Source organism: Grammomys surdaster, unplaced genomic scaffold, assembly GCF_004785775.1.
Source record: "Grammomys surdaster isolate TR1022 unplaced genomic scaffold, NIH_TR_1.0 144, whole genome shotgun sequence".
Lineage (NCBI taxonomy): Eukaryota > Metazoa > Chordata > Mammalia > Rodentia > Muridae > Grammomys > Grammomys surdaster.
This window is the reverse complement of record NW_021604602.1, coordinates 6,638,332-6,655,388: the sequence shown is the minus strand read 5'-3', so window position 1 is coordinate 6,655,388 and position 17,057 is coordinate 6,638,332. Positions and strand designations below refer to the sequence as shown.

The window sequence follows — 17,057 nt, the reverse complement described above, 5'->3', positions numbered from 1 at the left end:
AGGGGAGGGAAGGGGAAGGGAGGGGAGAGAAAGGAAAGCTGTCTGCCTGCTCAAAACTTAGGCAGAAGCATTTGAGGATGCCTCCAAATTGGGCGTGGCGAAGAACACCTTAAATCTTGGCACTGGCAGGCAGACCTCTGTGAATCTGAGGGTAGCCTAGTCTACATAGCCAGCCAGGGATATGAAGTGAAACCCTTACTCAAAAAAAATAAGTAATATCGTTAGGCATCAACATGTATTAGCATGCCAGGACTCTGGGTACAGCTCCAAGCGCTCACAGGGAAAAAGCAGGAATGGCACCTCTGGTTTCACATTATCCTTCTTGTTTTTACTTTTGTGTATGCGCACACATTCGGAGGCCAGAGGAATCTGGAAGTCAGGATCTTTCTCTATCAATCTATATCAATCAATTTCTCAATAAATTTATTTATTTAGAGGCAGGGTGCTCTCACCTAACATGGAAGCTTACATTAGCCATGTGTGGCGACGCCCACCTTTCTCAGGTAGGTGGTAGGACTCCCTCATGCCCAGAGCTTCTCCCCAGCCCTTGTTCCTGGTTTTAAGACAGGCCTTGAACTCCTTTGCCTGCCTCAGACTTCCAGGTGCTGGGATTACAGGTGTAAGCTGCCATGCCTGACATTCCTAATTTCTTTTTTTCTATAATATAATTTGTTTTTTATTTTATGTGCATTTATGGTTTGTCTGCATGCACAGCTGTGTAAGGGTATTAGATCCATAGAGTTAGTCAGAACTGCCATGTGAGTACTGGGAACCGAACCTGGGTCCTATGGAAGAGCAGCCAGTATTCTCAATCACTGAGCCATCTCTCCAACCCCTAACTTCTTATAAGCACATATAAGACCCTGTATTGTGGTGCTGGAGAGACGGCTCAGAAATTAAATGCACTGCTTACTCTGAAAACATGAGTATGATTCTCAACACCTATATGGTACTAACAACCATCTATGTAACTCCAGTTCCAGGGACTCTGGTGCCCTCTTCTGACCTCAGAAAGCACTACAGACATGTAGTGCACAGACATAAGCAGGCAAAACACCCATTTAAAGAGTAGGGTGTGGTGGGGAGGCAGAGGAAGGCAGGCAGATTTCTGAGTTTGAGGATAGCCTGGTCTATAGAGAGTCCAGAGCAGCCACACAGAGAAATCCTGTCTTGGTGCATGGGGGCACTCTCTTGTGTCTAAAAGCAAACTGCTGTCAAACAATTTCTGTTCTGAAGCACAAGTTTCAGACAGGTGTGGCGGCACACACCTTAAATCCCAGCCCTTTGGAGCACCAGGAAGGTAGAGCTCTGAGTTCAAGGTCAGTATGGCCTGCTTAAAAACCTCAAGGATAGCTAGGGCTACCTTGTGTCTCAAAAACACACAGACAAAAACCAGAAGACTTTCCTTGGAATTTACATTCAATGACAACATAAAACAAACAAAAAAAATTCATACATAAATAGTAAATAAATGTGTCCCAGTGTTCAGATTGACCAAACAGGGTTTTTTTTAAATAATGTTGTACCAGTTAAATTACTTTCCAGATTAAAACAAACACAAAATAGGAATTTTTGAAATATTAATGTGAACAATCAATTGGCAATAGAGCTATGCATGAGAACATTTACAGTGTTTTACTTTCTAAACTGTTAGAACTCTAACAAATCTATATCCTATGGAAAGTCCAAAGACAAGCTAGGATGGAGCTCAGTGGCAGAGTGCTTCCCTAGAATGTGGAAGGACCTGGGTTCAATCCCAGCATGACAAAAAAAAAAAATGTAACTATCACATCATGAGACATACAACATGTACAGTACCTAAAAAATATTAATAACCAAAATAAGTCTAGAGACACAAAAGTAGGATGACAGGAAATTTTTAAGACAGCTGCATTACAGAGAGACCCTGTGTCACAAAAAAATGTCCAAGAGTTTGAAAATGATCCCATGACACTTGATGTTTCAAACGAGAGTCTAACTCTAAAGGCACAGGGCACCTCAATGACAATGCAGAGACTAAGAGATCCAAATCCTGTGACCATTAAATATGTCCTTTTCCTAGGTCCCATCAAACATATAAACGGTCAAAATATGTAACAAAAATGACCCAAGTTTCTGAAAGCTCTGACTGCTCAATTCAGTTTTTAAGACTAACTCGTGAGAGAAACTTTGTATCAAGCTTAATGTTCTATGTATCACTGCAGTGAGACTTGACCTACAAAATGAGGATAGGGTCAACTGTAACGGAAAAGCAGTATGCTTCCCCTGGTGGCCAGCCCAGGGATGAAGCCCTGCTCAGAAGTAAAAAAATGAAAAGTGTCTCCCAGAAAAAGATGTGGAGAAAGGGAAAACTATCCGAACACTGACAGAAGTCTCTGGAGAGGCGGGTTATGCCACAAAACTGTGAGGGGCTGGAGTCACACATTTGCAAGTCATTTATTCTCGGGGTATCCAAACACTCACCCTGAATCCCTCTCTTCTGTGCTTTCACTTTTACCTAAACATAGAGTTCAGTACCTTAATAACAACTTAAAAGCAATCTCCTTTTTCAAGGACCAGATCCTTGCAATTTTCTGCAGTCTTGTTTCCAAGGAAAAGCATTTATCTTTTCAAACTAGTGGTATAACCTACTTAGAAAAACCTCCTGTTCTAAAGCCCTCCAACCAGGACGGTTCACTCTAGCTGTACAAGATTGTCTTTTGAATTTTATTTCTGAAACAAAACTCACGTCCTTTCAAACATTTCCTGTAACCACCACCTTGAAAGACAGTCTCATACAGAGATGGGACAGAATCATAGGCATTAAAATCTGGCGAATTCCTTTGTCTGACAGGATTCCCCCCCCAACCCCCGTAACACTTTAAATTTGCTTCCACACAGATCAGCAGCAAGGCAAGTAAAAATGCCCCTTCTTGGGGACAAGGATTTCTAGTAAATGGAAACGGACGGTTAGCTAAACCTTTGATGGTTCTATTCTTTCACAACCTCTTCCTCCCCACCCCATCCCCCTAAAAGAAAAAAAAAAGAAATAAAGGAAACACACATTTACAAACAGATCCTAAAATAACAGCTATAAGCAGGGCTCTCTTATCTAGACAGATGCTCTCGGGAAAGCACACTTCTTTTATTACCTGATTGGGGTGGAGGGGCGGGATGATCGTTACTCCACTGGCCCCCGGGATGGAATGGGATGGGACGGGACCGGGCGGGATGGGATGGGATGGGATGGGATGGGATGGGACGGGACGGGACAGGACAGGACGAGATGAGAGTCAGTAAGAGCGCAGGGTTGGCAGGGTAACGCTAGGAAGACTTCGGAGTAAGAAGTCTCTGCTGAGCCCCGGGTCCGAGCGCCCCAGGACGCCAACTCTCCAGCAGTGCCACCCGGGATCCTGTCCTAGCCCCGGTGCACCACACCTGGAGGCAGAGACACTCCACTCCACCCGAGCCAGGTGTGGCTTCCTCAGAGCCAGGGGACGCAGAGGGGCCAGTGCTGTCCCCACCGGGGCCCGCGGCCTCCCCGCACCCGAATCTGCAGCACACTCGTGTGCGAGCGTGCCGCGCGCCGCCTGCCCTCGCGCCCCGTGTGCCCCCGCGGACCGAAGGCCAACACGCACAAAAACAAAGTTGTCTCCCGGGCTCCCGTCGCTCGCTACTCACCGGGATCGAAGTCGGGCACCGCCGCCTGGTACTGGGGTCCCACCCGCATGCCACCGCCACCTGCGGGGAAGCAGAGCACGGCGGTCAGCGCGGGCGCGGGCGCGGACGCGGGACGGGCGCGGGGGCGGCTGCCACCTACCGTGTTCCTCGTCGCTGGACGAGCCCGAGCTGCCCTCTTCCCAGGAGTTGCTGCCGCTGTTCCCGTTGGGAGCTGCCGCCGCCAAACTTTTATTCTGGCCATTATTGGGGGCGGCGGCGGCCGAGGCGGCGGCGGCCGAGGCGGAGGCGGTGCCGGCCGAGGCGGCGGCAGAGGCGGCGGCCGAGGCGGCAGAGGCGGCGGCCGAGGCTGCGGCGGCCGCCGTGTTCCTCCCTCGCCGCTTCCCTGAGACCTCGGGGCCCTTCTCCACCATGGCTGGCATCGGCGGGGCCCGGGGCCGGGCCAAAGTGACGGGGACCCCGGCTCGCGAGGCGCGGGCGGCGGGCCGCGGGCAGGGGGCGCAGGTGGGCTCCGGGCCGAGCGGGCGAGCGCGCGGGATCCGCTGGCGCGAGTTGGGGCTAGAGGAGGCCCAGACGAGCGGAGCAACGAGCCGCCTCAAGCCCCCGACGCCGAACGGAGCGCAACTTTGGCTCTCATCGCCGCCCGCACTTCGCTGGCTCTAACTACTCCGGGAGCCGCGGGCGGGGGGGGAGGGGCGGAGCCTGGGGGGAGGAGGGCCGCGCACAGCCTAACCCGTCGCTCACAAGCTCCGCCTCTGTGAGTTTCTATTGGCTCTCACGGGATCCGGGCGGCAAGCGGCGGCATGGTAGGTCCTTGTGTGCGTCCGTCAGGGCACGGGGGCGGGATCACGGGAAGGGGGGGAAGGTTCTGCGCTTCCGTTGGCCGGGTTGGGTTGACGCGTATCGCCCACTGTACGTGGTTTGAGGTTTGCGATCGCTTTACGCCCCATGATCCATCTCTCGAGGCAACAGCGAGGAGTTAGCCGCCCTGCTAGCCCCCTCCCCCTCCCCAGCGCCCCGCTCCCTCCGCTCACACCCCGTGGGCCCCGCGCCACCTCCCCAAGGGATCCCGCCCAGCGTCCCATCGCCTTCCCAAAGTGAATGTGCCCGACGCGAGAACAGAAATCGCGGGCAAGGTCGGGACTACTTTCCCCCTCGCGCGGAGGAGTACGCGCACAGTTTGAATGGGTTCTATACAAAGAGGGGAAACTAATTGGGAGAAACTAATTGCGCCCCCGCGTCGCCCAGGGGCGATAGAGATGTACTAGAGCAAGGGAACCTGGGGACAAGGCTCTCAGGTGGCAGTGTCCCCCGAGGGGAGGAAAGCGGTTGTGCCAGGAGACGATGGCGATCCCCGCTAATTGGGTTGGGGGGCCGCTGGCTCCCCGCGATGCCCGAGGGGCCGCGGGAGGAGTCGGGATGTTCGGCCGGGGAGGGTCTCGAAGCCGTCGGGGTGAGGGGAGGTGCCGAGCGACCCCGGGACAGCGGGAGGGACATAGACCGACGAGGGGCCCCACCGCGGGGGGGTAAAAAAAGGAAGGGGCTTGGGTCCCCAGCTCGGTGGGGGAGGAGGGTCACTTCCCGAGACCCGGGCCCTTCCCCCAGCCCGCAGGGCCGAGGGCCTGAACGCGTAGGAGTCGGTGACACCCAGCCCAGGGCGTCCTTGTCCCTGGTGATCAAGCGAGAGGGGCCCGTCACTGCCTGACAGCTGCCTGTGGGGCTGGGTGGGCTGCCCCACCCCCCGCGCCAGCAGCCAGACCCGGGGACTGTAGGTGAAACCGTTTGCTTCACATTAAAAAAAATAAATAAATAAAACAGAGGATGGCTATTTTTCGTTTATGTTACTTCAGACCTGGGCTTCATATGGGAAAGGTTTTTTACACCCGCTCAGGATATAAATAGCTACAGAGAGAAAACGAGAGTTGTACGGTTTTAAAGCTTGAATACATAAGCAGGGTTTTCTCTTCCACGTTTTCTGCCCCGCGAATCAGTTTAAACTTCACTGAAGTGACCATGGTCACTTCTAACCGGCCTTTAAAACACAGGGCCCAGAGCCTCCCGGTAGCAGCTCCCTGCCCCCACCAAGTTCCTGTTCTTGCTCTTGGACTCCTCTCTGAAGGACACCCCTCTACTTAGAAAGCCCAGGGCACCGCAAGCACGAGGCCTGGGATAACCAGGCTCAGCTGGCCTGACCAGGGAATAGACTGCAAAATCAGGTGGGAACCAGGGGTGTCCTGGGATGGGTACCTGGACGAAGCCCTGACTTCATGACAGATGAACCTTAGCGGCTAGGGGCCCTCTGCCATGCTCCTTCCCTATCTTCCAAGATGTACCAGACTGAGGTTAACCTACATGATTTGACTTCCTTAGTTGGAATGTCACAACACAGGGGTCCCCGTCCCTGCCCACTGGACTCTCAAGTTGGAGGCCATTTCCTAGAAAGTACCGCCTCTTTCTAGGGTCATGACCTAAAGAAAGGGAGCCTACAGCTTCTAGGGCGTGACTGACTTGGTAGGGCAAGCCAAGATGCCAGAGCTCTCAACTCTCAGATACTATGGTGCACCCAGGGCACCCTGCCTGCTTCACCCTAGTCTAGGCTCTGATACAGGGAGTTCCCTCTTCCTCCCATCCACCCCCCCCCGAAATGGAAGATGGGCTTGGGGAAATGGAAGCTGAGATTCCTGTGTTCATGTGAAGTCTCTGCCACTGCCTACCCTACCCTATCAGTCTGACATCTTGCTACATTGTAACTTTGGTGAGCCTTCCAATTGATTTTTTTTTTTTTTTTTGGTTGGTTGGGTTTTATTTGAGACGGGAGCCTCCCTTTAACTGAGACGGGTCTTTAACTCCCTACCGAGCAGAGGATGACCTTTAACCCCAGTTCCCTCTGCATCCACCTGCAAGTACTAAGATTACATGTTGGTTGGTTTTTGAAACAAGGTTTCTCTGTGTAGCCCTGTCTTGGCTGGCCTCCAACTGACAGAGATCCACCTGCCTCTGCCTCCACACAGCAAATTTATAGTGCGTTTTTTTGTATTTTGTTTGTTTGTTTGTTTTGGCTTTTCAAGATAGGCTTTCTTTATGTAGCCCTGGCTGTCCTAGACTCACTGTGTAGACCAGGTTGGCCTCAAAGTCACAAAGATCCACCTAACTGCCTCCTGAGTGCTGGGATTAAAGGCATGCACCACCATACCCAGCTGTAGTGTTGTTGTTGTTGTTTTTTCTTCGAGACAGGGTTTCTCTGTGTAGCCCTGGCTGTCCTGGAACTCACTCTGTAGACCAAGCTGGCCTTGAACTCAGAAATCTGCCTGCCTCTGCCTCCCAAGTGCTGGGATTAAAGGTCTGTGCCACCACCGCCCGGCTATAGTGGTTTTTTGAAAGATATTATTTATAGCTCTGTGTGTGTGTGTGTGTGTGTGTGTGTGTGTGAGAGAGAGAGAGAGAGAGAGAGAGAGAGAGAGAGAGAGAGAGAGATTTAAGAGAATGCCATGCCATGCATGGGCAGGTGCTTACAGAGCTCAGAAGAAGGTGTCACATCTCATGGAGTTACAGGAGCTTGAAAACTGTCCCAGCTAGGTTCTAAGAACCAAACTCAGTTCATCTGCAAGAGCACTACACAGTCTTTTTTTTGTTTTTTTGTTGTTGGTTTTTTTTTTTTTTTTTTTTTGGTTTTTTGAGACAGGGTTTCTCTGTGTAGTTCTGGCTGTCCTGGAGCTCACTCTGTAGACCAGGCTGGACTCAGAAATCCTCCTGTCTCTGCCTCCCAAGTGCTAGGATTAAAGGCGTGCGCCACCACCACCCAGCAGCGGCAGCGCTACACAATCTTAATCACTAGGTTACCTCTCCAGCCCCATATTTGGTTTTTGTTGTTGTTGTTGTTTGGTTGGTTTTTTTGTTGTTGTTGTTTTTGAGACAAGGTCTCATACTGTACCTAAGGGTAGTCTCAAACTTACAGCAAGCCGGCTGCTTCAGCCACCACCAAGGGAGTGGTGCAACAAAAGCCACCACCATACCTGGCTTTGTTTTGTTTTTTTTTCAACAAATATGACACACACATACATAACACACACAGACACACACACAGTGTCAGATACTGCTTTAGTTTGACCACAAAGTCACATGGCTACCAACTAGCCTGTAACCTGTCAGCTTCCTCATTCATAAAAACCAGCACTGGTGGGGTTTTTGTGTTTTTTTTTTGTTGTTGTTGTTGTTGCTTTCTTTGACAGGGTCTCAGTATTAGCCCTGGCTGACCTGGAGCTCACTGTGTGAACCAAGCTGAGTGCTGGCAGTAAAGGCCTGACTCACCCTGGCTTCCTAGTAGACATTTTACCCCACCTCACCTCCTCCAGCCTTGTGGCCCCTCCCTCTGCCATAAGCAGCCCTCGACCTGAATGAAGGAAACCCTCTTTCTTGTTGTTGTTGGGATAGAGTTCACAAATAACTCTTTGATGGGGAATGTGTACCCACATACTAAAATGATACTCCCTACACTAGCAGCCCTACCAAGTCGGTGTCCAAGACATCCTCAGCCCTGGACTCCTCTCCTTATACCTCCACAGCCATTGTTCGCAAACACCTAGGCCAAGATCCACCAAGATCTCAAGATCTACCATGAGAAAAGCTGAAGCCCTCAAGCAGGCATGCTCCTTGAGTCCCCATCCCGACAGATGTCCCCAGTCTTGCACACGCTCTCTTCAGACTCTCCCACCCCTGCTGCCTCCCTGTACCGCCTCCATGCCTTGAGCCCCACACTCCAGGCTGATGCTGGACCATTTTCAAGACAGACAGCGGCTTCCTTGGCCCCTTAGGCTTGGCTCTATTTTTCCACTCTTCTGGCCCACACACTCCTCAGAGGCTAGTCTATACCTGCTTTCTCTAACCCCTCCCATCACAATCTCTCCTCACCCCACCCGTGGACCCTGTCTCTGCCCCTTCCTCCCTGTGACTCAGAATTAGTTGACAGTAAAATGTTCCTGGTTCCTGTCCATAAGTGATTGGCTCAGGCATGAGCACATGACACAGCTAGAACGTTTCTTAGATGGCATCTTCTCTCCTCATCTTTATTTCTGAGATCAGGACCTACGATGGGGGAGCCTAAAGCCTCTACGACACGCCTAGCTGAATAAGGCAAGCCAAGATCCCAGCTTCTCAGCTACTATGATACACCTAGGGCACTCTGCCTCCCTCACCCTAACTTGGCCCCTTCTCTAGGGAACCCTTACCCACCTCTCCATCACTCAAAATGGAGGGTGATCTTAGGCAGAAGGAATCTGAGACCTATCCGAACTCTCCCTACTCTCTGTTCCATCCTATGTTGCAGGCCTTTAAATCCTAGCCTTTAAATTGACTGATTTAGATTTCTGTTACAACTTAGAATCCAGAATGATGCCGGGAAGTGGTGGCGCACGCCTTTAATCCCAGCACTTGGGAGGCAGAGGCAGGCGGATTTCTGAGTTCGAGGCCAGCCTGGTCTACAGAGTGAGTTCCAGGACAGCCAGGACTACACAGAGAAACACAATTCCGTCATCCTCCCAGCACAGTGGATAAGGACACTGAAGCACTGAAAGAGGGGTAACTGATTTGCCTGAAGTCAGATTTAATGAGCAGAGGAAGGAGGACCCATCTAAACCACAGAGTTGTAAACCCAAAAGGGGAATGCTGGGGCCCCAGCATGATACAGGTGAACTTCCTTATCTTGATTCTAAGTAAATACAATGTTGCAGAGTAAGGATGTAACCGATTGCTAGAGTAGTGCCTAGCACGTGGGAAGCCCTGGGTTCATTTCCCCTGCACCACATAAACCAGGCATGGTTGCACACACCTGTAACCACGGCAACTCAGGAAGTAGAGGCAGGAATCAAAAGTTCAAGTTCAGCCTTGAGAGTTTGAGGACAACCTAAAAAACAAAACAAAAAAAAATGTAAATGAATAATAAAATATTGATGGTTCATATTGATACTTTATTACTACTTTACATGACTCATTATTAGTACGTTCTACTTGGCAAGGAATAGCTTCTACAAAGATGGATACAGACAACGACCAGGGCTGGCAGGTGGCAAGAAAACAGAGTCCTGAAGCTACTCTTGGGAGGGATCAAGCAGCAGCAGCAGCAACAACAACAACAATAACAACAACGACAACAACAAGAACAAACCAAACCTTAGAAACGGAGAGTTTTAGCCATACTAGGAATTTTAAATCCAAGCTGAATGGGAAGAATTTAGGAGGCCTTGAACCTGAGAGAGCAATTGAAGAATGTGGACAGTGTTAGCAGCGCCTGGGACCCTGTCACCTGTGCTACTCCTCACGTTACACTGGCATACATTGTGGAAGAGCATCTGTACTTATCTCCAAAGTTACAAGAGATACTAGAGCAACCACTGTTGTGTAATATGCTAACAACTCGACAAGCAAAGTGACTCACAAACCTATCACAAGAAAGGACTAAAATCATAAAACAGAAGAAAACCTAGGAACACAGCTTCATGTTCTATGTATCACACAAACACATACACACATACACCATAGTATGTGTACATTGGTTTCATGAGACAGAGTCTTCCTAGTCTTCCTTTGCAGCCCAGGCTGGTCTGAACGTCTATGTGCATCAAATTGTCCTGGAAACGATGTAGACAAAGCTGCCTTTGAACTTACAAACATTCAGTGTTGGAATGCTTGTCTGGGATGTGCAAGAATTGGACTGAACCCTGGATTCAGTCCCTAGTGCTGCAGAAATAAAAAGTGCCACACAGTGAGTAGCCATGTCATGCCTGCTATGACAGTTGTTACCCAAAAGACAGACAATAACAACTGTGATGAAAACATGGAGAAATTGGAAGCCACTGTGGGTGGAAACGTGAAAAGGCACATCTGCTCGGGGAAACACTTTGGCAGGTTCTCGGAACGGTAAGCATAGACCTACCAGTTGCCCCATAAATCCCACTGTGACATTTCTGCCCCAGAGGACTGAAAGCATGGCCATGTGGAAGCATATGGACCTACATTCATGAAGCACCATTCATAACAGCCACCAAGTGAAAAGCACAATGACTGTCACTTGGTAGGTGGTTAAAAAGTGGCCTGCTCACACACCAAAATATGATTCAGCCACAGAGAGGAGTGAAGTCTGATGCCTTGCCAGGGAAGGACCTGGAAAACATGACAGTAAATGAAAGGGGCCTCTCACAAAAGATTTGGGGTGTGATGATTCCATATGTCTGTCTGCCCCAGGACATCTGGGGCAGGCAAATATGTAGAGGAAGTGTGCTGGTGGCTCTCAGGCTGAAGGAGGGGAGGAAGAGTGTGTGACCACTGATGGGGTCAAACCCAGGATCTCACTCCTTAGGCAAGCTTCCTGTCTCTTTCTAGGGCTTCTGTCTCTGCCTCTCTCTGCTCCTCTCTGTCTCTCTCAGCATGTGTGCATGTGTGCACATGTGTGTGTGTGTGTTTATGTGTGTGTGTGTATACAGGTGTGACCATGCTATGGTGTACATGGGGTAGACAGAGAACAACATTCAGGAGTCAGTTCACTCTTTCTACAACTGGTTCCAAGGACCCATCTCAGGTCATCAGGCTTCTAAAACAGGAGCCTTTACCTGCGGAGCCATCTTGCCAGCCCTCATGTTTCTTTTTGGGTCAAGAACTATTCTAATATTGATTATGGTGATGATTACTTAACTCTGTGAACATATTAAGAATTAACTAGCCGGTCAGTGGTGGCACATGCCTTTAATCCCAGCACTTGGGAGGCAGAGGCAGGAGGGTTTCTGAGTTTGAGGCCAGCCTGGTCTACAGAGTGAATTCCAGGACTGCCAGGACTACACAGAGAAAAACTGTTTCAAAAAAAAAAAAAAAAAAAAAAAAGAATTAACTATACACTGTGAATACATGAATTATGTGTCAATGAAGCTGTTTAAGAAACAGCGCCTGGGGAGATGTCTCAGCTATGAAGAACACTTGCTGCTGCTCTTACAGAGGACCCAGGTTCAATTCTCAGCATACACATAGTGATTCACAACAATCTATAACTCCAGTTCCAGGGGATCTGATACCCTCTTCTGACACCCATGAGCACAAGCCATACAAGTGGTACCCAGACAAACACACAGACAAAACACCCATAACAGATAAAATTTAAAGGAAAAGAAACACACTAAAGCTGGAGATGTATCTCAGTTGGAAGAGTGCTTGCCCATCACACACAAAGCCCTGGGTTTGACTCCTAGCCCTAAAAAAACAGCATGTGGTGGTATATACATATAATTCTAGCACTCAGGACATCAGAAATTCAAGGCCACCAGGTGTGGTGATTTATTCTTTGATCATGAGGCAGAGGCAGGTGAATCTCTGAGTTTGAGGACAGCTAGGGTTATACAGAGAAACCCTGTCTCTGAAAAAAAAAAAAAAAACAGAAAGAAAAAAAGTAAAATTCAGGAAGTTGTCCTCTGACTTCCGGGTGCACTCAAGCACACACGAGTGTGCACAAGCACACACACCGCCTGACTAGACATTGCACATAGATATGCTCTCACACAGTCACGTAGAGGCTTTGAGTTTTCACAGATCTGATTTCCATGGATCCCACACTTTGCTTGGTCTGCTGGGGTGGGACAGGCCTTCCTGTGGCCTCAGTGTGTCAGCCCTGGCTCTCTCTACTAGGTCACTCAGTGGCTGCTGCTTGAAGCTTTGGCACAGCAGGGCACCAGGGCCAGTGTAGGTGATCCGTTTGCAGAGGAAAGCAGCATTTTTGTTCCACAGGTTCCTCTTCAGCCAGACATCTCCTCTGTATCCTCACAAGCTGAGCTCTGAAGATGACTATAACTGACTATACTGTAAACAGTGGCAGCGGGGGATGGGGTGGGGGGATGTCAGCAAAAGGCTTCAGGGGGAAGTGACAAGCTCATGTCCTTTCCTGTCCAGTCACCCCTCTGGAACTGTCATGCTTTCTTTTTCTTTTATCTCTCTTCACTTCTTTCTTTCTTTCTATCTCTCTTTCTTTCTTTCTTTCTTTCTTTCTTAAGATATTTATTTATTTATTATATGTAAGTACACTGTCGCTGTCTTCAGACACCCATATGAGGGCATCAGATCTCATTGAGGGTGGTTGTGAGCCACCATGTGGTTGCTAGGATTTGAACTCATGACCTCCAGAAGAGCGGTCAGTGCTCTTAACTACTGAGCCATCTCACGAGCCTTTCTTTCTTTCTTTCTTTCTTTCTTTCTTTCTTTCTTTCTTTCTTTCTCTTTCTTCTATTTGTTTGTTTTGTTATTGGGTTGAGAAAGGACCTCATTGTAGAGTCCAGACCAGCCTCAAACTCATGACCTAATACCGCCTCAACCCCTGAGCACTGACATTCCAAGCGTACGCCACTACATCTAGTGCCAGAACTTTTCTATCACTAAGAAACCCTCCCAAAAAAACTGGTCCTGGAATATGTGCCTCTGGGACTTCTAGACACCTAGAAAGTGTCCCAGGACCAAGGAGGAAGGGATCCCAACCTGAGCCTCAGAGTGGTCCCCACAGGAAGGGAGGAGTATCCCATTCCACATCTAACTTGAGATTCCCAGGTTTGGGGGCCTCACCTTCCTCCGGGTTGAGTGGGGTTCCTCGCTAAGTTCACGCATTCATATGGTGTCTCTCATGGTCAGCTCACAGGCTGCCTCCCACAGGCAAGGAGCCCATTCTGCTGCAGATCACTTCTGTTCCCCCCACATCCCATCTAGGGTGAACATGGGAACAGCTGTGACATCCTGCCTGGTCGAGTGGTCTGTCTCGCACTGAAACTAAGTTCTCTAGGTTCAGTACACAGTAAGAGCTCATGAACTTACTACCCACACCTGCTTTAGGGTCAGGCTGGACCGGATGACAAAGTAGAGTATAAATTCATTGTCAAGGAAGCAAATGCTGGGATGGAGCTCTGGCCTCACAGGAGCCTGACCAGAGCAGAGAGATGCCAGCTCTCAGACCATCAGAGTGGGTCGCTACCTTTCCATCCAGAAACTGCCTTCCAACTTGTGGTTTCCTGTCTGAGGACCCACCCCTTGTCTACAAGATTGATAACTCCCCTCCCCTCCTCTTTGAGTTTGCTGGATTAGAAAAACTGATTAGATAGCACCCCTAAGACAGACAGGTGGAGGCGAGGACAGGTTGTAGAACATAGTCTGGGATACGAGGAAGCTCTGCACACTCATTCTTTAAGACTGCCATATATGTCCAGGCCCGACTAGTTTCTCTTTGTCCCTTACTTGCAAATGTCTGTGTTCAGGAGTAACAGAAGAGGTCTTCCCCAGGGCTCAGCAGGATACCCTCTCTCTGAAGGGAAGCCTTTTCTCCTTCACAGGTTAGTCAGAGAAGACCTCTGAAGGGAAGACTAGGGCTGTAGCCCGGTCGATAGAGCACATACCCAGTATACATAAGTCCCCGGAGTCCTGGCACAGTGCTACAGTGGTACGGACCTCTCCCTCAACTGTGTCTCACACAAACAATAAAAATAAATTCAAGCTCATTCTTCAAGATCAACCTGGGCTATGGGTGACCCAGTCTCAAAAAAATGAAAAGGAGAGGAAGGCAGAATCTTATTCTTCCCTGCTTCCCCCCTCATGGGCTTCCTGCTGCACTGGAGATAAAATTCCAAGTTCCCTACAGCTGGCCCCTACTCCTCCTTCCTTGACCTCCACTTCCGGAGCGGCTCTGTGCATACAGCATGTGCCTGGAGACTTGGCATGTGCTAGTTCTCAGCCTAGAACATCTTACCCCTGGTCTGCTCAGGCTGCTGAACCTTGTCACTCACCACTCACCTTACTGGTCTCTTCCTCCCGGGCCCTTCTCCATTTCCTGGCTACTCAGCCCCGCCCCCGCCCCATTTTCGGCCTTATCTCTATAGCGGTTCTGTGACTCTTGACTCTTGTTATCACGCCCTCACTAGACCCACCCGACAGAGCTGGTCCGTCTGCCTGTCTCTCTTACTCCTAGGTATATCCGGAACCGGAGAATAATGCATTGGGGGTTCTCCGGGCAAGGTGCACCTCTGGAGTGCTGGGGTGATACAGGAAGGATAAAACCTGAGGGGCTCCTGCCCTCTCCCTAGCAGTCCCCCTCCAGCCCTTGGCATATGCTTTGTCGATGTCCCTGGACCATCTCCCAGGCCTGATTGACAGTAGGCCACAGCCAATGCTGGGCTCTGGACAGGAGGGGAGGAGCCACAGAGCTTCTGTTCCTTTCCCTAAGACCCTCATTAGCAGAGTCAGGGCAAGACTCAGGCAGGCCAGGCCTACCATTTACCTCTAGCTTCCTGGATGTTAGGCTTCTCTGAGGGAGGGGGGGGGGGGGCCTGTCCCAAAGAGCCGCTTAGGAAACCTTAGAGATCCCTGGAGGAGAACCAGGTAAATTCCCAGTGTGGTGAAAGGTCAGCTGGGCTGTAAGGGAGGGGGAGGAAGACAGAGAAGATCTTTGGAAGCAATGGAGAGTGGGATAGTCAACTCATTTTCCTCAGATTTCTCCAACTCTATAAAATAAAAATAAAGACAAGACAAACACCTAAATGTAAAAGGTAACCGCGAGGGCTAAGGAGGGCCCAGTATCCGCGAAGCCAACTCCATTGGCAGAGGGTAAGGTGGACGTGGCAAGGCGACCCCTTGCTTGGACTCCCTGAGGAATCAGAGATTGCTCACCTCAAGGAGTTACTTCTCGAGTGCCACAGGGCTGATGAAGAACAAGTAGTATCAGCCTCAGAAGGCTACAGACAGGGATCTCCTGCTTGGGGATGTGTAGTCCAGGCCAGCACCAGCTACACGACAATCCCGTACAACAAAAATTAAACGGGATTGGTGACTGCACAGGTGACCCAGACATTAAGAGCATCCGCTGCTCTGCTAAAGGACCAGAGTTCTACTCCCAGCACCCACTTAGTAGCCAACTGTCTGTCACTCTAGTTCCGGGGGATCTGATGCCCTCTTCTGGCCTCTGCAGGCACTGCATAAGCATGGTGCATACACATGCATGTAACACAAAGCATGCATACACCTAGAATAAAAATCTAAAAAGATTAAAGAAAACAAAAAATATTTAAATGAATATGTATGGATGTACCTATATTATGTATATATACATATATATTTTTTCTTTTTCATTTTTGTTCTTTGGGTTTTTTGTTTTGTTTGTTTGTTTTGTTTTGTTTTTATTCAAGACAGGGTTTTTCTTTTTCTTTTTTTTGTTTTGTTTTGTTTTGTTTTTCGAGACAGGGTTTCTCTGTATAGCTCTGGTTGTCCTGGAACTCACTCTGTAGACCAGGCTAGCCTTGAACTCAGAAATCCGCCTGCCTCTGCCTCCCAAGTGCTGGAACTAAAGGCATGCACCACCACCGCCCGACAAGACAGGGTTTTTCTATGTAGCCCTGGCTGACCTGAAACTCACTCTATAAACCAAGTTGACTTCAAACTCAGAGATCCACCTGCCTCTGCCTCCCAAGGGCTAGGATACAAGGAGTCCACTACCACCACGTCCACCTCCACCTCCATATCTGGCTTATTTTTCCATTTTAGATGAGTGAACAAGCAGGAGCCAGGAGCTGTAGATAACCTGGCTTGAGCCTAACACTGTGACACAAGCCACCAGGTGAGGGTGGACCAGCCTCAGAAGACTACATGCAGGGGTCTCCTGTTTGTCTATGATGTCCAGAGCCGGAAAATCCACAGAAAGTAGTTTGGTGGTTGCTGGTCTCTGAGGGAAGGGAAAAGATAAGATTAGTTGCTCACAGGACAGAGTGAAGAGGGCCGTACAGCACGTGAAATAGTTCAGGCCACTGAGTCATACATTTTAGAAGGATTACCGGGGGGTTAGTTTGGTTTGGTTTTCTTTTTTGTTGTTGTTGTTGTTTGGTGGGTTCTGTGTTACTGGGGATTGAACCGAGGCTTCTCACTTGCTAGGTAAGTGTTTTATCACTGAGCTGTGTCCTCAACCTCCTTTTAAGCTTTTATTTTAAGACAGAATTTTGGGCTGGAAAGATGGCTCAGTGGTTAAGAGCACTGACTGCTCTTCCAGAGGTCCTGAGTTCAATTCCCAGCAACCACAAGGTGGCTCACAACCATCTATGATGGGATCTGATGCCCTCTTCTGTGTGTCTGAAGACAGTGTACTCATATACATAAGATAAATAAATAATTCTTAAAGAAAGAGAGAGAGCCAGGCGCAGTGGTGGCACATGCCTTTAATCCCAGCACTTGGGAGACAGAGGCAGGCGGATTTCTGAGTTTGAGAGTTCGAGGCCAGCCTGGTCTACAGAGTGAGTTCCAGGACAGCCAGGACTACACAGAGAAACCCTGTCTCGAAAAACCAAGAGAGAGAGAGAGAGAGAGAGAGAGAGAGAGAGAGAGAGAGAGAGAGAGAGAGTCTCACT

General features: G+C 49.5%; 1 protein-coding gene across 1 annotated transcript in view; it reads right to left on the bottom strand.

Moving 5' to 3' along the window:
• Positions 1-4,312, bottom strand: part of Rcor1 (REST corepressor 1) — an 80,566-nt gene extending 76,254 nt beyond the window's left edge. The window contains exons 1-2 of the mRNA XM_028764547.1: positions 3,800-4,312; positions 3,661-3,720 (exon numbers count right to left, since the gene is read on the bottom strand). Coding sequence (XP_028620380.1) covers positions 3,661-3,720; positions 3,800-4,079 — 340 coding nt within the window. The 5' untranslated portion in view covers positions 4,080-4,312. The remainder of the gene's footprint in view (positions 1-3,660; positions 3,721-3,799) is intronic.
• Between the last annotated feature and the right edge of the window lie 12,745 nt (positions 4,313-17,057).